General features: G+C 36.4%; 1 protein-coding gene across 2 annotated transcripts; it reads right to left on the bottom strand.

Annotated features, from left to right (window-relative positions):
- Positions 1 to 2,656: 2,656 nt before the first annotated feature.
- Positions 2,657 to 27,906, bottom strand: cdk5r1b (cyclin dependent kinase 5, regulatory subunit 1b (p35)). 2 transcript variants are annotated; one of them, XM_061941908.2, is made up of 3 exons: positions 27,516 to 27,906; positions 18,567 to 19,647; positions 2,657 to 5,405 (listed from the first exon to the last, which is right to left on the bottom strand). In XM_061941908.2, the coding sequence occupies exons 2-3, from the start codon at positions 19,469 to 19,471 to the stop codon at positions 5,390 to 5,392; spliced, it is 921 nt and encodes a 306-aa protein (XP_061797892.1). In that variant the 5' UTR covers positions 19,472 to 19,647; positions 27,516 to 27,906; the 3' UTR covers positions 2,657 to 5,389. The 2 variants fall into 2 exon arrangements, with proteins under 2 accessions (XP_061797892.1, XP_061797893.1); XM_061941909.2 differs by lacking the exon at positions 2,657 to 5,405 and having other exon boundaries at positions 18,563 to 19,647.

Genomic DNA, 27,906 nt, shown 5'->3' with positions numbered 1-27,906 from the left:
GACTATTGAGTACACGGGTCACGGCACACCAAAAAAAAGGCATAAAAGGCGTCTCTTTTTGTCAATGTAGCGTGAAAGTAGCCGTATATTTACGGTTAAAAACGAAGATAGGTACTTTCAGTACGTTTAATGCGAGAGTTGTCTGCCATTGTACTTGTTGTGGGGAGAAATGTGGCGCACTATTGTGACGTCGTGATCATTACGTCATTTTAGTAGGCGGCACTATTTGTTTGTAAATGTGAACATTATAAATAAAGGTTTACATATATTTTTTTCAAAAGGGCATATTGACGCTTCTTTTTTGTTGATGTGAAGCGAAAGTAGCATTATACTTAAGTTTAAACACACACTAATCTCTCAGAATGTTTAAAACCACTGTTGTTCGCCATTGTACCTTTCAAAGGTGGAAATGATCAATGACCGTGACGTCATCAGAAGGGGGCGGGGATTAAGAATGTTTTTTAAATATCATACATAACAGAAGGGTTGAGGCTCATTTCCACCACTGGAAATACCCCGATGAGATTAAATTGTGAGATTAAAAATTATAATTATGAGGGGGGAAAAAAATCGAAATTATAAAATAAAAAGGCATAATTTTGAGATTAATAAATCGAAATTATGAGATAAGAAAGTAGAAATTTTGAGATTAAAAATTATAATTCTGAGATAAAAAATCAAAAAAATTTGAGATAAAAGTAGATTTATTAATTATGAGCTATTTTATGCAACACTCACATCAGCAGCTCTTTGCCCTGAGATCTTCAGACATGGATTGTGCAAACTTTTAACATAACTTTATAACCTCATAATTATGACCTTTCATCACATAATTGTGACTTTCTATCACATAATTATGACTGTCACATGATTATGACTTTTATCACATTATTATGACTTTTTATCACATAATTGTGACATTTTGTCACGTAATTATGACGTTTTGTCTCATCATTGTGACTTTTTGTCTCAAAATTATGAATTTCTATCTCATAATTAGGACGTTTTGTTTCATAATTATGTAATATGAATAATAGTAATAATAATTATGGGAAAAAACATATATTTATGACTTTATAAAATTAATTTTTTTCTCAGAATTATGGTTTTTTTTGTTTCATAATTCTGACTTTTTGTCTCATAATTGTGAATTATTGGTTTCGTAATTCTGACTTTTTGCCTCATAATTATTACTTTTTGTTTAATGACTTTTTGTCTCGTAATTATGACTTTTTGTTTGATAATTATGACTTATTGTCTCATATTTATGACGTATATCTAATAATTATCCATTTGTATCTCATAATTAGGAATTTTTGTTTCAAAAATATGACTTTTATCACATTATTATGACTTTTTATCACACAGTTGTGATTTTCTCTCACATAATTATGACTGTCACATAATCATCAATTTTATCACATTATGGCTTTTTATAACATAATTATGACTTTTATCACATAATTATGACTTTTTATCACATAATTGTGACATTTTATCACGTAATTGTGACGTTTTTCCTCCTAATTATACATTTCTATCTCATAATTAGGACTTTTTGTTTCATAATTATGTAATAATATGAATAATTATTATTATTATGAAAAAAACATATATGTATGACTTTACAAAATGACATTTTGTCTCATAATTATGATTTTTTTTTTGTTTCATAATTCTGACTTTTTGTCTCATAATTATTACTTATTGTTCAATGACTTTTTGTTTGATAATAATGACTTTTTGTCTCATAATTGTGACTTTTTGTTTGATAATTATGACTTTTTGTCTCATAGTTATGACATATATCTAATAATGATCAATTTGTATCTCATAATTATGAATTATTGGTTTCATAATTCTGACTTTTAGCCTTAAATTATTACTTTTGTTTAATTACTCTTTGTCTCATAATTGTGACTTTTTGTTTGATAATTATGACTTTTTGTCTCATAATTATGGCTTTTTGTTTGATAATTATGACTTTTTGCCTCATAATTGTGACTTTTTGTCTGATAATTATGAATTTCTATCTCATAATTGGACTTTTTGTTTAATAATTATGTAATATTATGAATAATTAATATTATTATGAAAAAAAAACATATGTATGACTTTACAAAATGACATTTTGTCTCATAATTATGATTTTTTTTTTTGTTTCATATTTCTGACTTTCTGTCTCATAATTATTACTTATTGTTCAATGACTTTTTGTTTGATAATAATGACTTTTTGTCTCATAATTGTGACTTTTTGTTTGATAATTATGACTTTTTGTAACATAGTTATGCCATATATCTAATAATTATCCATTTGTATCTCATAGTTATGAATTATTGGTTTCATAATTCTGACTTTTAGCCTTAAATTATTACTTTTTGTTTAATTACTGTTTGTCTCATAATTGTGACTTTTTGTTTGATAATTATGACTTTTTGTCTCATAATTATGGCTTTTTGTTTGATAATTATGACTTTTTGCCTCATAATTGTGACTTTTTGTCTGATAATTATGAATTTCTATCTCATAATTGGACTTTTTGTTTAATAATTATGTAATATTATGAATAATTATTATTATGAAAAAAAAACATATATGTATGACTTTACAAAATGACATTTTGTCTCATAATTATGATTTTTTTTTGGTTTCATATTTCTGACTTTCTGTCTCATAATTATTACTTATTGTTCAATGACTTTTTGTTTGATAATAATGACTTTTTGTCTCATAATTGTGACTTTTTGTTTGATAATTGTGACTTTTTGTAACATAGTTATGCCATATATCTAATAATTATCAATTTGTATCTCATAGTTATGAATTATTGGTTTCATAATTCTGACTTTTAGCCTTAAATTATTACTTTTTGTTTAATTACTCTTTGTCTCATAATTGTGACTTTTTGTTTGATAATTATGACTTTTTGTCTCATAATTATGGCTTTTTGTTTGATAATTATGACTTTTTGCCTCATAATTGTGACTTTTTGTCTGATAATTATGAATTTCTATCTCATAATTGGACTTTTTGTTTAATAATTATGTAATATTATGAATAATTATTATTATTATGAAAAAAAACATATGTATGACTTTACAAAATGACATTTTGTCTCATAATTATGATTTTTTTTTTTGTTTCATATTTCTGACTTTCTGTCTCATAATTATTACTTATTGTTCAATGACTTTTTGTTTGATAATAATGACTTTTTGTCTCATAATTGTGACTTTTTGTTTGATAATTATGACTTTTTGTAACATAGTTATGCCATATATCTAATAATTATCAATTTGTATCTCATAGTTATGAATTATTGGTTTCATAATTCTGACTTTTAGCCTTAAATTATTACTTTTTGTTTAATTACTCTTTGTCTCATAATTGTGACTTTTTGTTTGATAATTATGACTTTTTGTCTCATAATTATGACTTTTTGTTTGCTAATTATGACTTTTTGTCTCATAATTATGAATTGTTGTTTGATAATTATGACTTTTTGTCTCATAGTTATGGCGTATATCTAATAATTATCAATTTGCATCTCATAATTATGAATTATTGGTTTCATAATTCTGACTTTTTGCCTCATAATTATGACTCTTTGTTTAATTTCTCTTTGTCTCGTAATTGTGACTTTTTGTTGAATAATTATGACTTTTTGTCTCCTAATTGTGACTTTTTGTCTGATAATTATGACTTTTTGTCTCATAATTATGACTTTTTGTTTGCTAATTATGACTTTTTGTCTCATAATTATGAATTGTTGTTTGATAATTATGACTTTTTGTCTCATAGTTATGACGTATATCTAATAATTATCAATTTGCATCTCATAATTATGAATTATTGGTTTCATAATTCTGACTTTTTGCCTCATAATTATGACTCTTTGTTTAATTTCTCTTTGTCTCGTAATTGTGACTTTTTGTTGAATAATTATGACTTTTTGTCTCCTAATTGTGACTTTTTGTCTGATAATTATGACTTTTTGTCTCGTAATTGTGACTTTTTGTTGAATAATTATGACTTTTTGTCTCCTAATTGTGACTTTTTGTCTGATAATTATGACTTTTTGTCTCATAATTATGCCGTATATCTAATAATTATCAATTTGTATCTCATAATTAGGAATTAAATAAATATATATATATGACTTTTGTCTCATAATTACGACACATATCTAATAATTCAGACTTTTTATCTCCTAATTATGACATTTTATCTCATAATTTGTGACTTTCTTATCTCATAACTACGACTTATCTCATAATTATGAATTTCAACCCCTTAATTTAGACTTTCTTATCTCATAATAACAACTTATGATCTAATTATTATTATCTTATAATTGCAATTTATTTTATCTCAAAATTCTGACTTTCTAATTTCATAGTTTATGATTTTTTTATGGCATAATTATGACTTTTTATCTCATAATTATGAATTTTTATCTCGATCCTTCGACTTTCTTACATGTTCATTTAGACCACATGATCTCATAATTCGGACCTTTCCACTTGCTACTTCTGGCGTGATAGTAGTCGGGAGGCGGAAACGACGTTGAAGCCCAAAGTCTGAACAATCAGCACTTTGAGAGTGTGCGTGTGGACATGGCCGAGTACGACGTGTAGCGAAGCCTTCTCTGCAGCGTAACTGGAAAGGAGGTTTGTCCTTCATGAAAGCGAGCGTGGAGAAATGTTGACGCTGAAAAAGACACGTTTGATGCTTGCAACCTCCTTCAAAGTCACTTTGGCACATGAGGGGACGATTGGTGGCAAAAAAAAAAACTCTCTAGTGATTGTTGGACAAACGTCAACTATTTGTGTTTTAATGCCGGAATCTTCCTTCGAGTCCTAACACGATTCATCTTATTATTGTTGTTATGAAGGTTGTTCCCGCCATAAAGACGTCTCAGACGAGAGAACAAATCCCTGGCAGCCATCTTCACGTCCTCAGAGAGAAGATGGTCACAAGAAGTGAGAAGATATGGCGGCCATTCAACATGGAAGCAAACTACCTTGGAGAAGAAGAAGAAGAAGAAGAAGAAGAAGAAGAAGTAGCAAAACGCAAGCAGAGCTAAATCATCAAGTGTGGCGTGCAAAAAGGTGACAAAGATGAGTTTGTTCCAGGAAAAGCCAGAAATAAATAAAACCTCCAAACATCCAGGAAAATCGAGAGAAAAAAAAAAAAAAGCTTGTCGTCCTCTGGCCAAAAGTCCCACAATGCAACACTGCGTCCTTTGTCCTCCAGAAGGAGCGCCTGGCCCCGGGACGAGCTTGGCTGTCCCATTGGGCGCCACAAGTCCACTTGGGTCCGCACTGATGGGGGCGGGGCTTCCTGCCGGCTGTCTCCGTCAGTGCTGCGACACCGCCAGCACCGGTCAGGCGATGGCCCTCCTGCAGGGCGCACAGAGGTCAAAGGTCAGAGGAGAGAATATTATTGTAAAAGGACACCTCGTTAGGCCGGGGGTCGAACCGGCAACCCTCTGTTTACAAGACAGCCGCTCTACCCACTGAGCCATGTTCACGTAAAAAGGTTTTGAGCATGTTGCTAACTGCTAGCATTTTAGCCAAGTTTGTAGGTATGAAACTGAAAATCATAGATATTGTTACTTGGCTCTATCTTGTTTGCACGTTAACGGGGGAGGCGTGTCTGTGTTTACTAACAAGACATCATCGCGATGCCGAGTTTCTTAACATGGAGATATTCTCACTACTTTTCTTTTGTCGAGCACAAAGAAAAGAACATTTTAGTTAAATGTAAGTTGTGTCTTGGATCAAAGACCCTATCTACTGCCCAAAACAGCGATTCAAATCTGCTGAAACAGCTACAAAAGCAACATGCTTCGACGAAGCTAGTAAAGAGAGACACACTTCACCTCCACCTCCACCTAAGGATTTTAACGGAGGGACTGCTAGCCAGGACAACGTTGATAGAGCCATTGCAGTGTATGTGCTAGAAGACATGCAGGCTACTTCTACAGTGGAGTCACCCGCTTTCAGGCAGCTAATTAGCATGATAGCGGGCGACAAACGGCAAATGGCACAGAAAACATTTTCCACGTACCTGGACACAGTGAGTACATAAACATGGAAAGCAAGCTAAAGAAGACACTCCAAACTCTGCCTCTGCTCATCATTCAGCACTGAAGGTACACACACTCTGTCAATTCTCTTATATACTCTTTCATTCTAGACTTCGAGAGTGTTTGATTATCACATCACTCTAAATGTATAGACTATAAAGTTCACAAACATAAAGAGGGATCCTAGTGGGCCAGGCCAATCTTTCCTTATCCCTAAACTAAAACTGGGGAAATGTGTAGAGTGTTCTGGGCTTCAGTACAGTGTTGATCTCCTAAAGACATGCTTTTATTTCACAATTCCTTGAGAGAAAAAAATGCCTGGTTAGGCTTTGTGTATGTCATGTGTGCCTTCCTTGGGTGAAACCAGGTTTACAGCTATGTTGTTATTATGCGGTTTGTTACTTATGTATGTTATGTTGCAGCTATTTAAAATAGTTTTGTCAATTTTTTCAGGCCTGAAATAAATTGGCCCTTTGAAACATATCTTTGTCTTTGTGTGTTGTATGTAGACCACATGGCTTAGCAGAGTTCAGTGATGCAAATGCATGTCAAATTGATCAACAGATTGTATTATTCTCTCTGAAATGAAGGCTAAAAGGGCATTAATGGGAGCCTTAAAAAAAAAAGAAACAAAGAAGTAACTAAATAGTTACTTTTCACAGTAACGCATTACTTTTTGGTGTAAGTAACTGAGTTAGTAACTGAGTTACTTTTGAAATAAAGTAACTAGTAACTGTAACTAGTTACTGTTTTTCAATAACTAACCCAACACTGATTGTTACTTGGTGCTAGCTTGTTAGCATGCTAAATGTTAGCATATTAGCCCAGTTTGTAGGTAGGAAACTCAAAATCATAGATATTGATACTTGGCGCTATCTTGTTGGCATGCTAACTGCTAGCATTTTAGACAAGTTTGTAGATACGAAACTGAAAGTCATGGGTATTGTTCCTTGGCGCTATCTTGTTAGCATGCTCAATGTTAGCATTTTAGCCAAGTTCGTAAGTATAAAACTGAAAGCCATGGGTATTGTTACTTGGTGCTCGCTTGTTAGCATGCTAACTGTTAGCATTTTTGCCAAGTTTGTAGGTATGACACTGAAAATCTTGTGTATTGTTACTTGGTGTTATCTTGCTAGCATGCTAACTTAGCATTTTAACATTTTAGCCAATTTTGTAGCTACAAGAATCAGGTCATGAGTACTGTTACTTGCCGCTGTCTTGCTAGCATGATGACTGTTAGTATTTTTAACAATTTTATAGATATAAAATTAAATGTCATGTGTATTGTTCCTTGGTGTTATCTGTCTAGCCTGTTAACAGTTAGCATTTTAGCCAAGTTTGTAGGTGTAAAACTGAAAGTCATGGGTATTGTTACTTGGCCCATCTTGTTAGCATGCTAAATGTTAGCATTTTAGCCGAGGTTGTAGGTATGAAACTGAAGTCATGGGTATTGTTACTTGGTGCTAGCTTGTTAGCATTTTAGACAAGTTTGTAGGTATGAAACTGAAAATCATAGATATTGTTACTTGGCACTATCTTGTTAGCACGTTCACTGTTAGCATTTTGGCCAAGTTTGTAGGTATAAAACTGAAAGTGATGGGTATTGTTACTTGGTGCTAGCTTGTTAGCATGTTAACTGTTAGCAATTTAGTCATGTTTGTGGGTATGAAACTGAAAATCATAGATATTGTTACTTGGTTTATCTTGTTAGCATGCTAAATGTTAGCGTTTTAGCCAAGTTTGTAAGTATATATTGAAAGCCATGGGTATGGTTACTTTGTGCTCGCTTTTTAGCACGCTAAGTGTTAGCATTTTTGCCAAGTTCGTAGGTATGAAACTGAAAACCATGAGTACTGTTACTTGGCGCTGTCTTGCCAGCATGATGACTGTTTGCATTTTGTTCGTAAAAATGAAAAGTCGTGGATATTGTTACTTGGTATTATCGAGCTCGCCTGTTAACAGTTAGCATGTTAGCATTGTTGCCAAGTTTATAGGAATAAAAACTAGGAGTCATGGGTATTGTTACTCGGCATTAACATGCTTGCCCGCCAACTGTTAGCATTTTCGCCAAGTTTGTAGGCATGAAACTGAAAATCGTGGGTATTGTTACTTGGTGTTATCTTGCTAGCATGTTAACTTAGCATATTAACAGTTTACTCAATTTTGTAGCTACAAGAATCAGGTCATGAGTTCCGTTACTTGGCGCTATCTTGCCAGCATGATGACTGTTAGCATTTTGGGCAATTTTGTTTGTAAAAATTAAAAGTCATGGATATTGTTACTTGGTGTTATCGAACTGTTAAGAGTTATCATTTTTGCCAAGTTCATGGGAATAACACTAGGAGTCATGGGTGTTGTTACTTGGCGTTAACGTTCTTGCACGCTAACTGATAGCATTTTGGCCAAGTTTGTAGGTATGAAACTGAAAGTCATGGGTATTGTTACTTGGCGCTATCTTTTTAGCATGCTAAAAGTTAGCATTTTAGCCAAGTTTTCAGGTATGAAACTAAAAGCCATGGGTATTGTTACTTGGTGCTAGCTTGTTAGCATGATACCTGTTAGCAATTTAGTCATGTTTGTGGGTATGAAACTGAAAATCTTCGATATTGTTACTTGGTGCTATCTTGTTAGCATACTAGCTGCTAGCATTTTAGCCACGTTTGTAGGTATGAAACTAAAAATCAACGTGGCTAAAACTTGGCCCTATCTTGTTAGCATGCTAATTGTTAGCATTTTAGCCAAGTTCGTAAGTATAAATTGAAAGCCATGGGTATTGTCACTTGGTGCTCGCTTGTTAGCACGTTAAGTGTTAGCATTTTTACCAAGTTTGTAGGTATGAAACTGAAAATCGTGGGTATTGTTGCTTGGTGTTATCTTGTTAGCATGTTAACAGTTAGCATATTAACATTTTACTCAATTTTGTAGCTACAAGAATTAAGTCATGAGTATTGTTACTTGGCGCTATCTTGCCAGCATGACGACTGTTAGCATTGTGGGCAATTTTGTTTGTAAAAATGAAAAGTCTTGGATATTGTTACTTGGTGTTATTGAACTCGCCTGTTAACAGTTAGCATTTTAGCCACGTTTGTCGGTATGAAACTGAAAATCGTGGGTATTGTTTGTTGGTGTTATCTCTGCTAGCATGTTAACTTAGCATATTCACATTTTACTCAATTTTGTATCACAAGAATTAGGTCATGAATACTGATTCTTGGTGCCAGCATGATGATTGTTAGCATTTTTGGGCAATTTGTTTGTAAAAACGAAAAGTCATAGATATTGTTACTTGGTGTTATCGAACTGTTAACAGTTAGCATTTTTGCCAAGTTCATAGGAATAACACTTGGAGTCATGGGTGTTGTTACTTGGTGCTCGCTTGTTAGCACGCTAACTGTTAGCATTTTCGCCAAGTTTGTAGGCATGAAACTGGAAATCGTGGGTATTGTTACTTGGTGTTATCTTGCTAGCCTGTTAACAGTTAGCATTTTAGCCAAGTTTGTAGGTATGAAACTGAAAATCGTGGGTATTGTTACTCGGTGGTGTCTTGCTAGCATGTTAACTTAGCATATTAACATTTTACTCAATTTTGTATCACAAGAATTAGGTCATGAATACTGATTCTTGGCACTGTCTTGCCAGCATTATGATTGTTAGCATTTTGGGCAATTTTGTTTGTAAAAACGAAAAGTCATGGATATTGTTACTTGGTGTTATCGAACTGTTAAGAGTTATCATTTTTACCAAGTTCATAGGAATAACACTAGGAGTCATGGGTGTTGTTACTTGGCGTTAACGTGCTTGCACGCTAACTGTTAGCATTTTGGCCAAGTTTGTAGGTATGAAACTGAAAGTCATGGGTATTGTTACTTGGCGCTATCTTGTTAGCATGCTAAAAGTTATCATTTTAGCCAAGTTTTCAGGTATGAAACTAAAAGCCATGGGTATTGTTACTTGGTGCTAGCTTATTAGCATGATAACTGTTAGCAATTAAGTCATGTTTGTGGGTATGAAACTAAAAATCATAGATATTGTTACTTGGCGCTATCTTGTTAGCATACTAGCTGCTAGCATTTTAGCCACGTTTGTAGGTATGAAACTGAAAATCAACTTGGCTAAAACTTGGCCCTATCTTGTTAGCATGCTAATTGATAGCATTTTAGCCAAGTTCGTAAGTATAAATTGAAAGCCATGGGTATTGTCACTTGGTGCTCGCTTGTTAGCACGTTAAGTGTTAGCATTTTTACCAAGTTTGTAGGTATGAAACTGAAAATCGTGGGTATTGTTGCTTGGTGTTATCTTGTTAGCATGTTAACAGTTAGCATATTAACATTTTACTCAATTTTGTAGCTACAAGAATTAAGTCATGAGTATTGTTACTTGGCGCTATCTTGCCAGCATGATGACTGTTAGCATTGTGGGCAATTTTGTTTGTAAAAATGAAAAGTCTTGGATATTGTTACTTGGTGTTATTGAACTCGCCTGTTAACAGTTAGCATTTTAGCCACGTTTGTCGGTATGAAACTGAAAATCGTGGGTATTGTTTGTTGGTGTTATCTCTGCTAGCATGTTAACTTAGCATATTCACATTTTACTCAATTTTGTATCACAAGAATTAGGTCATGAATACTGATTCTTGGTGCCAGCATGATGATTGTTAGCATTTTTGGGCAATTTGTTTGTAAAAACGAAAAGTCATAGATATTGTTACTTGGTGTTATCGAACTGTTAACAGTTAGCATTTTTGCCAAGTTCATAGGAATAACACTAGGAGTCATGGGTGTTGTTACTTGGTGCTCGCTTGTTAGCACGCTAACTGTTAGCATTTTCGCCAAGTTTGTAGGCATGAAACTGGAAATCGTGGGTATTGTTACTTGGTGTTATCTTGCTAGCCTGTTAACAGTTAGCATTTTAGCCAAGTTTGTAGGTATGAAACTGAAAATCGTGGGTATTGTTACTCGGTGGTGTCTTGCTAGCATGTTAACTTAGCATATTAACATTTTACTCAATTTTGTATCACAAGAATTAGGTCATGAATACTGATTCTTGGCACTGTCTTGCCAGCATTATGATTGTTAGCATTTTGGGCAATTTTGTTTGTAAAAACGAAAAGTCATGGATATTGTCACTTGGTGTTATCGAACTGTTAAGAGTTATCATTTTTACCAAGTTCATAGGAATAACACTAGGAGTCATGGGTGTTGTTACTTGGCGTTAACGTGCTTGCACGCTAACTGTTAGCATTTTGGCCAAGTTTGTAGGTATGAAACTGAAAGTCATGGGTATTGTTACTTGGCGCTATCTTGTTAGCATGCTAAAAGTTATCATTTTAGCCAAGTTTTCAGGTATGAAACTAAAAGCCATGGGTATTGTTACTTGGTGCTAGCTTGTTAGCATGATAACTGTTAGCAATTTAGTCATGTTTGTGGGTATGAAACTGAAAATCTTCGATATTGTTACTTGGTGCTATCTTGTTAGCATACTAGCTGCTAGCATTTTAGCCACGTTTGTAGGTATGAAACTAAAAATCAACGTGGCTAAAACTTGGCCCTATCTTGTTAGCATGCTAATTGTTAGCATTTTAGCCAAGTTCGTAAGTATAAATTGAAAGCCATGGGTATTGTCACTTGGTGCTCGCTTGTTAGCACGTTAAGTGTTAGCATTTTTACCAAGTTTGTAGGTATGAAACTGAAAATCGTGGGTATTGTTGCTTGGTGTTATCTTGTTAGCATGTTAACAGTTAGCATATTAACATTTTACTCAATTTTGTAGCTACAAGAATTAAGTCATGAGTATTGTTACTTGGCGCTATCTTGCCAGCATGACGACTGTTAGCATTGTGGGCAATTTTGTTTGTAAAAATGAAAAGTCTTGGATATTGTTACTTGGTGTTATCGAACTTGCCTGTTAACAGTTAGCATTTTAGCCACGTTTGTCGGTATGAAACTGAAAATCGTGGGTATTGTTTGTTGGTGTTATCTCTGCTAGCATGTTAACTTAGCATATTCACATTTTACTCAATTTTGTATCACAAGAATTAGGTCATGAATACTGATTCTTGGTGCCAGCATGATGATTGTTAGCATTTTTGGGCAATTTGTTTGTAAAAACGAAAAGTCATAGATATTGTTACTTGGTGTTATCGAACTGTTAACAGTTAGCATTTTTGCCAAGTTCATAGGAATAACACTAGGAGTCATGGGTGTTGTTACTTGGTGCTCGCTTGTTAGCACGCTAACTGTTAGCATTTTCGCCAAGTTTGTAGGTATGAAACTGAAAATCGTGGGTATTGTTACTCGGTGGTGTCTTGCTAGCATGTTAACTTAGCATATTAACATTTTACTCAATTTTGTATCACAAGAATTAGGTCATGAATACTGATTCTTGGCACTGTCTTGCCAGCATTATGATTGTTAGCATTTTGGGCAATTTTGTTTGTAAAAACGAAAAGTCATGGATATTGTTACTTGGTGTTATCGAACTGTTAAGAGTTATCATTTTTACCAAGTTCATAGGAATAACACTAGGAGTCATGGGTGTTGTTACTTTGCGTTAACGTGCTTGCACACTAACTGTTAGCATTTTGGCCAAGTTTGTAGGTATGAAACTGAAAGTCATGGGTATTGTTACTTGGCGCTATCTTGTTAGCATGCTAAAAGTTATAATTTTAGCCAAGTTTTCAGGTATGAAACTAAAAGCCATGGGTATTGTTACTTGGTGCTAGCTTATTAGCATGATAACTGTTAGCAATTAAGTCATGTTTGTGGGTATGAAACTAAAAATCATAGATATTGTTACTTGGCGCTATCTTGTTAGCATACTAGCTGCTAGCATTTTAGCCACGTTTGTAGGTATGAAACTGAAAATCAACTTGGCTAAAACTTGGCCCTATCTTGTTAGCATGCTAATTGATAGCATTTTAGCCAAGTTCGTAAGTATAAATTGAAAGCCATGGGTATTGTTACTTGGTGCTCGCTTGCTAGCACGGTAAGTGTTAGCATTTTCGCCAAGTTTGTAAGTATGAAACTGAAAATCGTGGGAATTGTTGCTTGGTGTTATCTTGTTAGCATGTTAACTTAGCATATTAACAGTTTACTCAATTTTGTAGCTCCAAGAATTAGGTCATGAGTTCCGTTACTTGGCGCTATCTTGCTAACATAGTAACTGTTAGCATTTTGGCAATTTTGTTGGTATAAAATGAAAAGTCATGGATATTGTTACATGGTGTTATCAAACTCGCCTGTTAACAGTTAGCATGTTAGCATTTTAGCCAAGTTCGTAGGTGTGAAACTGAAAGTCATGGGTATTGTTACTTGGTCCTAGCTTGTTAGCATGTTAACTGTTAGCATTTTAGCCACATTTGTAGGTATGAAACTGAAAATCATAGATATTGTTACTTGGCGCTGTCTTGCCGGCATGATGACTGTTTGCATTTTGGCCAATTTTGTTTGTAAAAATGAAAAGTCATGGATATTGTTATTTGGTGTTGATATTGTTATTTGGTGTTATCAAGTTCGCCTGTTAACAGTTAGCAAGGTTAGCATTTTAGCCAAGTTTGTAGGTGTGAAACTGAAAGTCAGGGGTATTGTTACTTGGTCCTAGATTGTTAACATGTTAACTATAAACATTTTAGCCACGTTTGTAGGTATGAAACTGAAAAACACAGATATTGTTACTTGGCCTTATCTTGTTAGCATGCTCAATGTTAGCATTTTAGCCAAGTTCGTAAGTATACAAACTGAAAGCCATGAGTACTGTTACTTGGCGCTATCTTGCCAGCATGATGACTGTTTGCATTTTGGGCAATTTTGTTTGTAAAAATGAAAAGTCGTGGATATTGTTACTTGGTGTTATCGAGCTCGCCTGTTAACAGTTAGCATGTTAGCATTTTAGCCAAGTTTTTAGGTGTGAAACTGAAAGTCATGGGTATTGTTACTTGGTGCTAGCTTGTTAACTATAAACATTTTAGCCATGTTTGTAGGTATGAAACTGAAAAACACAGATATTGTTACTTGGCCTTATCTTGTTAGCATGCTCAATGTTAGCATTTTAGCCAAGTTCGTAAGTATACAAACTGAAAGCTATGAGTACTGTTACTTGGCGCTGTCTTGCCAGCATGATGACTGTTTGCATTTTGGGCAATTTTGTTTGTAAAAATGAAAAGTCGTGGATATTGTTACTTGGTGTTATCGAGCTCGCCTGTTAACAGTTAGCATGTTAGCATTTTAGCCAAGTTTTTAGGTGTGAAACTGAAAGTCATGGGTATTGTTACTTGGTGCTAGCTTGTTAACTATAAACATTTTAGCCACGTTGTAGGTATGAAACTGAGAAACACAGATATTGTTACTTGGCCTTATCTTGTTAGCATGCTCAATGTTAGCATTTTAGCCAAGTTTGTAAGTACACAAACTGAAAGCCATGAGTACTGTTACTTTGCGCTATCTTGCCAGCATGATGACTGTTTGCATTTTGGGCAATTTTGTTTGTAAAAATGAAAAGTCGTGGATATTGTTACTTGGTGTTATCGAGCTCGCCTGTTAACAGTTAGCATGTTAGCATTTTAGCCAAGTTTTTAGGTGTGAAACTGAAAGTCATGGGTATTGTTACTTGGTGCTAGCTTGTTAACTATAAACATTTTAGCCACGTTTGTAGGTATGAAACTGAAAAACACAGATATTGTTACTTGGCCCTATCTTGTTAGCATGCTCAATGTTAGCATTTTAGCCAAGTTCGTAAGTATACAAACTGAAAGCCATGAGTACTGTTACTTGGCGCTATCTTGCCAGCATAATGACTGTTTGCATTTTGGCCTATTTTGTTTGTAAAAATGAAAATTCGTGGATATTGTTACTTGGTGTTATCGAGCTCGCCTGTTAACAGTTAGCATGTTAGCATTTTAGCCAAGTTTTTAGGTGTGAAACTGAAAGTCATGGGTATTGTTACTTGGTGCTAGCTTGTTAACTATAAACATTTTAGCCACGTTTGTAGGTATGAAACTGAAAAACACAGATATTGTTACTTGGCCTTATCTTATTAGCATGCTCAATGTTAGCATTTTAGCCAAGTTCGTAAGTATACAAACTGAAAGCCATGAGTACTGTTACTTGGCGCTATCTTGCCAGCATGATGACTGTTTGCATTTTGGGCAATTTTGTTTGTAAAAATGAAAAGTCGTGGATATTGTTACTTGGTGTTATCGAGCTCGCCTGTTAACAGTTAGCATGTTAGCATTTTAGCCAAGTTTTTAGGTGTGAAACTGAAAGTCATGGGTATTGTTACTTGGTGCTAGCTTGTTAACTATAAACATTTTAGCCACGTTTGTAGGTATGAAACTGAAAAACACAGATATTGTTACTTGGCCTTATCTTGTTAGCATGCTCAATGTTAGCATTTTAGCCAAGTTCGTAAGTACACAAACTGAAAGCCATGAGTACTGTTACTTGGCGCTATCTTGCCAGCATGATGACTGTTTGCATTTTGGGCAATTTTGTTTGTAAAAATGAAAAGTCGTGGATATTGTTACTTGGTGTTATCGAGCTCGCCTGTTAACAGTTAGCATGTTAGCATTTTAGCCAAGCTTTTAGGTGTGAAACTGAAAGTCATGGGTATTGTTACTTGGTGCTAGCTTGTTAACTATAAACATTTTAGCCACGTTTGTAGGTATGAAACTGAGAAACACAGATATTGTTACTTGGCCTTATCTTGTTAGCATGCTCAATGTTAGCATTTTAGCCAAGTTCGTAAGTATACAAACTGAAAGCTATGAGTACTGTTACTTGGCGCTATCTTGCCAGCATGATGACTGTTTGCATTTTGGGCAATTTTGTTTGTAAAAATGAAAAGTCATGGATATTGTTACTTGGTGTTATCGAGCTCGCCTGTTAACAGTTAGCATGTTAGCATTTTAGCCAAGTTTTTAGGTGTGAAACTGAAAGTCATGGGTATTGTTACTTGGTGCTAGCTTGTTAACTATAAACATTTTAGCCACGTTTGTAGGTATGAAACTGAAAAACACAGATATTGTTGCTTGGCCTTATCTTGTTAGCATGCTCAATGTTAGCATTTTAGCCAAGTTCGTAAGTACACAAACTGAAAGCCATGAGTACTGTTACTTGGCGCTGTCTTGCCAGCATGATGACTGTTTGCTTTTTGGGCAATTTTGTTTGTAAAAATTAAAAGTCGTGGATATTGTTTCTTGGTGTTATCGAGCTCGCCTGTTAACAGTTAGCATGTTAGCATTTTAGCCAAGTTTTTAGGTGTGAAACTGAAAGTCATGGGTATTGTTACTTGGTGCTAGCTTGTTAACTATAAACATTTTAGCCACGTTTGTAGGTATGAAACTGAAAAACACAGATATTGTTACTTGGCCCTATCTTGTTAGCATGCTCAATGTTAGCATTTTAGCCAAGTTCGTAAGTATACAAACTGAAAGCCATGAGTACTGTTACTTGGCGCTATCTTGCCAGCATGATGACTGTTTGCATTTTGGGCAATTTTGTTTTTAAAAATTAAAAGTCGTGGATATTGTTACTTGGTGTTATCGAGCTCGCCTGTTAACAGTTAGCATGTTAGCATTTTAGCCAAGTTTTTAGGTGTGAAACTGAAAGTCATGGGTATTGTTACTTGCTGCTAGCTTGTTAACTATAAACATTTTAGCCACGTTTGTAGGTATGAAACTGAAAAACACAGATATTGTTACTTGGCCCTATCTTGTTAGCATGCTCAATGTTAGCATTTTAGCCAAGTTCGTAAGTATACAAACTGAAAGCCATGAGTACTGTTACTTGGCGCTATCTTGCCAGCATGATGACTGTTTGCATTTTGGGCAATTTTGTTTGTAAAAATGAAAAGTCGTGGATATTGTTACTTGGTGTTATCGAGCTCGCCTGTTAACAGTTAGCATGTTAGCATTTTAGCCAAGTTTATAGGTGTGAAACTGAAAGTCATGGGTGTTGTTACTTGGTGCTAGCTTGTTAACTATAAACATTTTAGCCACGTTTGTAGGTATGAAACTGAAAAACACAGATATTGTTACTTGGCCCTATCTTGTTAGCATGCTCAATGTTAGCATTTTAGCCAAGTTCGTAAGTATACAAACTGAAAGCCATGAGTACTGTTACTTGGCGCTGTCTTGCCAGCATGATGACTGTTTGCATTTTGGGCAATTTTGTTTGTAAAAATGAAAAGTCGTGGATATTGTTACTTGGTGTTATCGAGCTCGCCTGTTAACAGTTAGCATGTTAGCATTTTAGCCAAGTTTTTAGGTGTGAAACTGAAAGTCATGGGTATTGTTACTTGGTGCTAGCTTGTTAACTATAAACATTTTAGCCATGTTTGTAGGTATGAAACTGAAAAACACAGATATTGTTACTTGGCCTTATCTTGTTAGCATGCTCAATGTTAGCATTTTAGCCAAGTTCGTATGTATACAAACTGAAAGCCATGAGTACTGTTACTTGGCGCTATCTTGCCAGCATGATGACTGTTTGCATTTTGGGCAATTTTGTTTGTAAAAATGAAAAGTCGTGGATATTGTTACTTGGTGTTATCGAGCTCGCCTGCTAACAGTTAGCATGTTAGCATTTTAGCCAAGTTTTTAGGTGTGAAACTGAAAGTCATGGGTATTGTTACTTGGTGCTAGCTTGTTAACTATAAACATTTTAGCCACGTTTGTAGGTATGAAACTGAAAAACACAGATATTGTTACTTGGCCTTATCTTGTTAGCATGCTCAATGTTAGCATTTTAGCCAAGTTCGTAAGTATACAAACTGAAAGCCATGAGTACTGTTACTTGGCGCTATCTTGCCAGCATAATGACTGTTTGCATTTTGGCCTATTTTGTTTGTAAAAATGAAAATTTGTGGATATTGTTACTTGGTGTTATCGAGCTCGCCTGTTAACAGTTAGCATGTTAGCATTTTAGCCAAGTTCGTAGGTGTGAAACTGAAAGTCATGGGTATTGTTAGCATTTTTGCCATGTTTAAAGGAATAAAATTAGGAGTCATGGGTGTTGTTACTCTGCATTAACGTGCTTGCATGCTAACTGTTAGCATTTTGGGCGCTTTGTTTGTAAAAATTAAAAGTCATGGATATTGTTACTTGGTGTTATCGAACTGTTAACAGTTAGCATTTTTGCCAAGTTCATAGGAATAACACTAGGAGTCATGGGTGTTGTTACTTGCCGTTAACGTGCTTGCACGCTAACTGTTAGCATTTTGGGCACTTTGTTTGTAAAAATTAAAAGTCATGGATATTGTTACTTGGTGTTATCGAACTGTTAACAGTTAGCATTTTTGTCAAGTTCATAGGAATAACACCAGGAGTCATGGGTGTTGTTACTTGCCGTTAACGTGCTTGCACGCTAACTGTTAGCATTTTAGCCAAAACATCTTTCCTGTTATTTGGTTACAAAGTCGTCCGACCCCCGGCCCCACCGCCGCCCACCGCCGCCCCCAGCCCCCACCGCCCCCTCACCGGTCCAGTCCGATGAGCAGGCGGCTGCGCTCCTCCTCCTTCTGGCTCTCGTTCTTGAGGTCGGCGAAGATCTGGGTGAAGTAGTGCGGGTCGGAGTTGATCTGCAGCATCTTGGCGCTCATCAGGTCTATGATGGACAGGCAGCGGTCCCAGAAGGCCTCCTTGGAGCTCTCCACCAGGAAGGGCTTGAGCGGGTAGGAGATCTCGTTGCCCATGTAGGAGTAGGACAGGTAGAGGCAGGTGAGCAGCACGGCCTGCAGCTCGTGCTCGCCGGCCACCTCCGAGGAGACCACGTCGCGGCACAGCATGTAGACGAAGACCACGTTGGCCGGCGTGATGAAGCCCTGGTCCTGCCAGCCCTGCAGCAGCAGGGAGCGGTCCACGCTGCGCAGCCACAGGACGGGCTCGGTGGGCGACAGGTGCTTGAGGCGGTAGCAGCGCCGGCACAGGAAGTCGCCCAGGCAGCGCAGCAGCTCGCTGGTGGACGCCTGCACGATCACCCTCTTGGGGGTGCCGGGCGCCGGGGCGGGCGCCTTCTTGGCCGGCGACGGCTCGTTGTTGTTGTTGTTGGCGGCGCTCTTGGTCAGGGCGGGGGTGCTCTGGTCCTGGCCGAAAGAGGCCAGGTTGGCGCACGACTGCGACTTCTTCAGGTTCTCGGAGTTCAGCTGGCTCACGTTGTTCTGGTAGGTGGCGTTGGGCTGCACCTTCTTGGAGCTCTTCTTCTTGGCCGACACCGCCACGATGCGTTTCCACGGCAACACGTTGATGAGCGAGTGGCGCTTCAGGTTCTTGTCTTTGGCGTTCTTGCTGTTCTGCACCGCCGTGTAGTGGCCCACCGTGGCCGGCCCGTCCTCGAACAGGGCCGCCTTGCGGTAGCTGGGCGACAGGGACAGCACGGTTCCCATGGCGACAGGGGGGTGCTTGTTCTGCCTGCCGGGGGGAGCGTGGAGAAGGTGCGGATGGTGCCGGCCTGCTAGCTGCTGCTGCTGTGGGACCGGACCGAGGAGACCTCAGAGGAGTCCGCGATCACCTGGTCTCGCTTCGGTTTTGGCAGTCCAGACGGGGGCTGATGATGATGCTGCTGCAGGCAAAGAGAGATCATTGTTCAGAAAAATCCTCTTATTTGACCGCTTGGTCTTATTTGACATTGCATACACTTATTGTACAAACCCCGTTTCCATATGAGTTGGGAAATTGTGTTAGATGTAAATACAAACGGAATACAATGATTTGCAAATCCTTTTCAACCCATATTCAATTGAATGCACTACAAAGACAAGATATTTGATGTTCAAACTCATAAACTTTATTTTATTTTTTGCAAATAATAATTAACTTAGAATTTCATGGCTGCAACACGTGCCAAAGTAGTTGGGAAAGGGCATGTTCACCCCTGTGTTACATGGCCTTTCCTTTTAACAACACTCAGTAAACGTTTGGGAACTTAGGAGACACATTTTTGAAGCTTCTCAGGTGGAATTCTTTCCCATTCTTGCTTGATGTACAGCTTAAGTTGTTCAACAGTCCGGGGGTCTCCGTTGTGCTATTTTAGGCTTCATAATGCGCCACACATTTTCAATGGGTGACAGGTCTGGACTACGGGCAGGCCAGTCTTGTACTATGAAGCCACGTTGTTGTAACACGTGGCTTGGCATTGTCTTGCTGAAATAAGCAGGGGCGTCCATGGTAACGTTGCTTGGATGGCAACATATGTTGCTCCAAAACCTGTATGTACCTTTCAGCATTAATGGCGCCTTCACAGATGTGTAAGTTACCCATGTCTTGGGCACTAATACACCCCCATACCATCACACATGCTGGCTTTTACACTTTGCGCCTATAACAATCCAGGTGGTTCTTTTCCTCTTTGGTCCGGAGGACACGACGTCCACAGTTTCCAAAAATAATTTGAAATGTGGACTCGTTAGACCACAGAACACTTCTCCACTTTGTATCAGTCCTTCTTAGATGAGCTCAGGCCCAGCGAAGCCGACGGCATTTCTGGGTGTTGTTGATAAACGGTTTTCGCCTTGCATAGGAGAGTTTTAACTTGCACTTACAGATGTAGCGACCAACTGTAGTTACTGACAGTGGCTTTCTGAAGGGGTCCTGAGCCCATGTGGTGATATCCTTTACACACTGATGTCGCTTGTTGATGCAGTACAGCCTGAGGGATGGAAGGTCACGGGCTTAGCTGCTTACGTGCAGTGATTTCTCCAGATTCTCTGAACCCTTTGATGATATTACGGACCCTAGATGGTGAAATCCCTAAATTCCTTGCAATAGCTAGTTGAGAAATGTTTTTCTTAAACTGTTCAACAATTAATTTGCTCACGCATTTGTTGACAAAGTGGTGACCCTCGCCCCCATCCTTGTGTGTGAATGACTGAGCATTTCATGGAATCTACTTTTATACCCAATCATGGCACCCACCTGTTCCCAATTTGCCTGTTCACCTGTGGGATGTTCCAAATAAGTGTTTGATGAGCATTCCTCAACTTTATCAGTATTTATTGCCACCTTTCCCAACTTCTTTGTCACGTGTTGCTGGCATCAAATTCTAAAGTTAATGATTATTTGCAACAACAAAAAAAAATGTTTATCAGTTTGAACATCAAATATGTTGTCTTTGTAGCATATTCAACTGAATATTGGTTGAAAATGATTAGCAAATTATTGTATTCCGTTTATATTTACATCTACACAATTTCCCAACTCATATGGAAACGGGGTTTGTACATTACATGCACTTATTGTACATTATATACACTTATTTTATACTCATTTTGCATTACATACACCTATTGTACATTCAAAGTTGACAACACATAATAATATAAATTAATAAAGTGCAAAAGGTAATGTACAGTATGTAATGCGTGATTGTCCAGTTTTGCCTGAAAGGGAGTGGGAAGAAGATCATTTATTTAATCCCACCCCCAGTTCTCCATTCAGTGATTATTCACATGAGTTTCACTCTTACTTTGTTCAAGGATTATAATACAGATGTTGTATCATAGTGGCATTACCACAGGTAACGATAATTATTACACTGCAACAATAATGTGTATCAACAATGTAGGAATAATGAATATAGCAACAATGGTAATAGACAACATAGCAATAATGGTTAGGAAACATTGAGCACATGTTAACACTTTGAGACAGAGTACAGCAGCAGGTCAAATTAAAGACCCTCATTTCTATATTTGAACCAGACCCCATGTTTGTATAATAGTTTAAATCCATTAATAGTTTGGCATTGCTTGTGTTGTAAGTCCAGTTTGTTCCATAGTTTGACTCCGCATACAGACACACAAAAACGTTTACGAGCGGTTTGAGCTCTCGGCAATAAGAAATACCCAAAGCCTCTCAAGTTATGAGCCTGCACTCGTCTTATAAAAAAACGTTGTAGATTAGGCGGCAATAATTTGTTAAATGCTTTATATAAGATTATTAATGTATTCTATTTAACAAGGTCATCAAATTTGAGCAACTTTGATTGCATAAACAGATTATGAGTATGTTCTAAATAACCAACGTTGTGAATGATCCGCACTGCTCTTTTCTGTAATATGATCAGAGGATGAATTGTGTTGTGGTAAGTATTCCTCCATACTTCAACACAGTATGTAAGGTATGGCATTACCAAGGTGCAGTATAGAGTACGGAGTGCATTTTCATCGAGGTATAGTTTTGCTTTGTTTATAATTGAGAGGCTTTTGGAGATTTTTGTTTTAATGTGTCTGACATGATAGTTTACTATCAATTATTACTCCCAAAAATGTATTCTCATTTACAATTTCAATTTGGGTACCATCAATACTTATTTTCTGTTCAGACGTTATGTTGCGATTTCCAAACATCACTATCTTAGTTTTATTTATATTCAAAGATAATTTATTTGTGTCCATCCATTTTTTTTTTACTATGTTTAGTTCTGTGTTTACTGTATTTATGAGCTTATTATAGTCATCACTACTGTAGAATATATCTGTGTCGTCTGCAAATAGTATACATTTCAGTACTTTGGATGTATTAAACATATCATTAATATATACATTAAACAGTTTTGGCCCCAACACGGACCCTTGGGGGACACCACAAGCAATGCCAAGAGTATCAGATAAAAATTGACCCATTTTTACAAACTGTACCCTCCCTGTTAAATAACTTTTAACCAGTCACCAGCCAGCCCTCTAATTCCACATCTTCCCATTTTATCTAGTAGAACTGAATGATTAATGGTATCAAAGGCTTCTTTAGATCAATAAAAATACCAACTGCATATATTTTATGCTCCAGTGCATTAGTCATTTCTTCAATAGCTTCATTCACATTACATATGCTTATTTTACACTTATTTTACATTACATACACCTATTATACATTACATACACTTATTTTACACTTATTTTACATTACATACACCTATTATACATTACATACACTTATTTTACACGTATTTTACATTACATACACCTATTGTACATTACATACACTTATTTTACATTACATACACCGAGTGTACATTACATACACTTATTTTACACATATTTTACACTGCATACACCTATTATACATTACATACACTTATTTTACACTTATTTTACATTACATACACCTATTATACATTACATACACTTATTTTACACATATTTTACATTACATACACCTATTGTACATTACATACACTTATTTTACATTACATACACCGAGTGTACATTACATACACTTATTTTACACATATTTTACACTGCATACACCTATTGTACATTACATACATTTATTTTACACTTATTTTACATTACATAAACCTACTGTACATTTCATACACTTATTTTATATTTATTTTACATTACATACACCTATTGGACATTACATGCACTTATTTTACATACACTTAGTTTGCATTACATACACGTACTGTACATTTTATAAACTTATTTTATACTTATTTTACATGACATACACCTACTGTACATTACAAACACTTATTTTATACTTATTTTACTTTACATACACCTATTGTACATAACATACACTTATTTTACATTACATACACCTACTGTACATTACCTGCGCTTATTTTACATACACTTATTTTACATTACTCACACCTATTGTACAATACGTACACTTATTTTATACTTATTTTACATTACATACACCTATTGTACATTACATACACCTATTTTACATTACATACACTTATTTTATATGTATTTTATATTACATACACTTTATACCATTGTACATTACATACACCTATTTTCCACCTATTGCACATTGCATACACTTATCTTATAGGTATCTTACGTCACATGCACCTATTTTGTACTTATTTTCCATTAATTACACTTATTTATTCCTATTTCACAATACAAAACCTTATTTTATACCCATTTTACAACACATACGCTTATCTTATAGTTGAGAATATGTTATGGTACATACACTTACTTTATGATTATTTTTCATTACATACACTAATGTTATATCTATTTTACAATATATACACTTAATTTCCATCACATATGCTTATTGTATAGTTATTTTAATTAACACGGACTTATTTCGTACTACTTCTCTACTGCATACTCTTATTGTACATTATATACCTTTTGTTTTACCTTTACATACACTTATTATATATTTATTTACGTTACATACTCATATCTTATACCTATTTTACATAGCATACGCTTATTTTACTTCATTTCATTTGTTTTTTCCTCACATACACTTACTGTATGTTATTGTACCTTACATACACTTCTTTTATGCTCTTTTTCCCATTACAAACACCTATTTTATACCCATTTTACTATACACACTTATTGTACATCACATACATGCACTTACTGTATGCTTATCTGACATTACATACACTTATTTTATACTCACTTTCCATTACATACATTTATTGTATATTTACTTTAAATTACATACATTTATTCTATTTTACATACGTTATGCTTATTTTACATTATAAACACAACTTTTACTTTACATCCATTTATTTTACAATATACACTGTACGCTTATTTTACACTCATTCTACAATACATACACTTAAAGCTGTATACTCATTCAACATTATTCCCATGTCTTTTTTTTTTTTTTTTTTTTACAATACATGCAATTATTACATTACATTGCATAAACATATATTTTACACTTATTTTACTACAATTCTTACTTGAATTCACTTATTTGTTTGTGTTTCAGTTCATACGGAGTGTATTACTTAACATTATTTGCACTTATTTAACCCTTATTTTACATGTTGCATATATTTCACATTGGAGAATAGACTATTGTTTATTGTTTATTTTATAAATACAATTATTACTTCACACTGTACACACCTTTTTTGACATTACCCCCAAATGACTGCTCTATATATTTTGCATTATATTTCACTTTAGTGTTTGACATTATTTAAAGTAAAGTTGACATTATGCAAATGTAGGTTACATTTAATGCTATGCTTGATAGTACACACAATTATTATTCATACATTGTAGTCATGAAGGCTTATGAGCTGTACTGATTGGACACAGCAGTGGTGATGGCTCAGGCTGATTCACACACGTACATGTAAACATAAACACACACACACACACACAGAGAGAGAGAGAGACCTTGCAGCATGTAATTAAGATGATCACACTGTAATAATCCTCACTGGAGTGTATAAAACTGCAGCACGATATAAAAAGATGACTCGAAGAATAATAGTGCACTGCAGCTAGTCTGTTTGACCCTAAAAGGATCCACACTCATTAACATTTCATGAGGACAGATCCATATTTTATATTGTATGGCCGATGGCCGCTGACTGAATCATGCATCATCACTTTTTTTTTTATTTAAATGTAAACATCTATAAAAAAAACAAACAGCTAGAGGTCCATTTAGGTGCTGGTAGAATATAGATGTTTATACAGGTAAAAGCCAGTAAATTAGAATATTTTGAAAAACTTGATTTATTTCAGTAATTGCATTCAAAGGGTGTAACTTGTACATTATATTTATTCATTGCACACAGACTGATGCATTCAAATGTTTATTTCATTTAATTTTGATGATTTGAAGTGGCAACAAATGAAAATCCAAAATTCCGTGTGTCACAAAATTAGAATATTACTTAAGGCTAATACAAAAAAGGGATTTTTAGAAATGTTGGCCAACTGAAAAGTATGAAAATGAAAAATATGAGCAAGTACAATATTCAATACTTGGTTGGAGCTCCTTTTGCCTCAATTACTGCGTTAATGCGGCGTGGCATGGAGTCGATGAGTTTCTGGCACTGCTCAGGTGTTATGAGAGCCCAGGTTGCTCTGATAGTGGCCTTCAACTCTACTGCGTTTTTGGGTCTGGCATTCTGCATCTTCCTTTTCACAATACCCCACAGATTTTCTATGGGGCTAAGGTCAGGGGAGTTGGCGGGCCAATTTAGAACAGAAATACCATGGTCCGTAAACCAGGCACGGGTAGATTTTGCGCTGTGTGCAGGCGCCAAGTCCTGTTGGAACTTGAAATCTCCATCTCCATAGAGCAGGTCAGCAGCAGGAAGCATGAAGTGCTCTAAAACTTGCTGGTTGACGGCTGCGTTGACCCTGGATCTCAGGAAACAGAGTGGACCGACATCAGCAGATGACATGGCACCCCAAACCATCACTGATGGTGGAAACTTTACACTAGACTTCAGGCAACGTGGATCCTGTGCCTCTCCTGTCTTCCTCCAGACTCTGGGACCTCGATTTCCAAAGGAAATGCAAAATTTTCATGGTTGGGTGATGGTTTGGGGTGCCATGTCATCTGCTGGTGTCGGTCCACTCTGTTTCCTGAGATCCAGGGTCAACGCAGCCGTCTACCAGCAAGTTTTAGAGCACTTCATGCTTCCTGCTGCTGACCTGCTCTATGGAGATGGAGATTTCAAGTTCCAACAGGACTTGGCGCCTGCACACAGCGCAAAATCTACCCGTGCCTGGTTTACGGACCATGGTATTTCTGTTCTAAATTGGCCCGCCAACTCCCCTGACTTTAGCCCCATAGAAAATCTGTGGGGTATTGTGAAAAGGAAGATGCAGAATGCCAGACCCAAAAACGCAGAAGAGTTGAAGGCCACTATCAGAGCAACCTGGGCTCTCATAACACCTGAGCAGTGCCAGAAACTCATCGACTCCATGCCACGCCGCATTAACGCAGTAATTGAGGCAAAAGGAGCTCCAACCAAGTATTGAGTATTGTACATGCTCATATTTTTCATTTTCATACTTTTCAGTTGGCCAACATTTCTAAAAATCCCTTTTTTGTATTAGCCTTAAGTAATATTCTAATTTTGTGACACACGGAATTTTGGATTTTCATTTGTTGCCACTTCAAATCATCAAAATTAAATGAAATAAACATTTGAATGCATCAGTCTGTGTGCAATGAATAAATAAAATGTACAAGTTACACTTTTTGAATGCAATTACTGAAATAAATCAAGTTTTTCAAAATATTCTAATTTACTGGCTTTTACCTGTATATGCTGACATGTTTGTTCTCCTCACTGCAGCAGCCATGAAGACTCATGCACGGTGATAGACCGAGCCGAATCCTCGGTCCATCACCGTGCATCACTTCGGCGCCGTCATTTGACGTCAAAAAAATCACGTTTCGGCCCCACTGCGTGGATTCAAAGCTCGTTTGGCGGATTTCGAATGGGGATTCAGGGTGAGGGATGCTCTCCGCGGTGCTGAAGCTGAGCTTGTGCAGGCGTCGACGTGAGGCTATTAATAACCTGCGTGCAAAAAAAAAAGAAAGAAAAAAAAAGACATCTCCTAACCTATAGATGAGCATATAATTCGTCCTTGCATCCTTTTTGTATATATTTACAAAAATAGATTTTAGAAAAATGTCGCAAAGATGAAAAAAAAAAAAAAATCGCCTTACCGGATGTCCAAATGGCTGCGCCTGGTGATGAAGACGAGCTTCGTGGCGCTCATTAAAGGCAACTGGCGAGCATCTCGGTTAAAAGAATAAATCCGATGGAGGAGGGGGTAAAAAAAAAACAAGCGTGTTTGTGGACACGGGCGATGGAGGATGCTGCTGCCGCGCCGGCTGCTGTTGCGCGGTGTTGTGCTTGCGATGGTGCAAAGGCGGTGGTCGGGCGCCTCTCTCTCGCTGCAACGCCACCTGCAGCCGCTCGGGAAGCGAGTGTGCAGCTGAATGGGCTTCATTCACAACGTGCAGCTGAACGCAACACGGAGCGTCGATTATTCGCGCCGCTGTGATTGGAGGACGCACCACTTATTTGACCCAATTCGAGGCGCGCTGACACCGA

The sequence above is a fragment of the Nerophis lumbriciformis genome, linkage group LG39, assembly GCF_033978685.3.
Source record: "Nerophis lumbriciformis linkage group LG39, RoL_Nlum_v2.1, whole genome shotgun sequence".
Lineage (NCBI taxonomy): Eukaryota > Metazoa > Chordata > Actinopteri > Syngnathiformes > Syngnathidae > Nerophis > Nerophis lumbriciformis.
The sequence above is the reverse complement of the archived record's forward strand: the minus strand, read 5'-3'. Positions and strand labels throughout refer to the sequence as shown.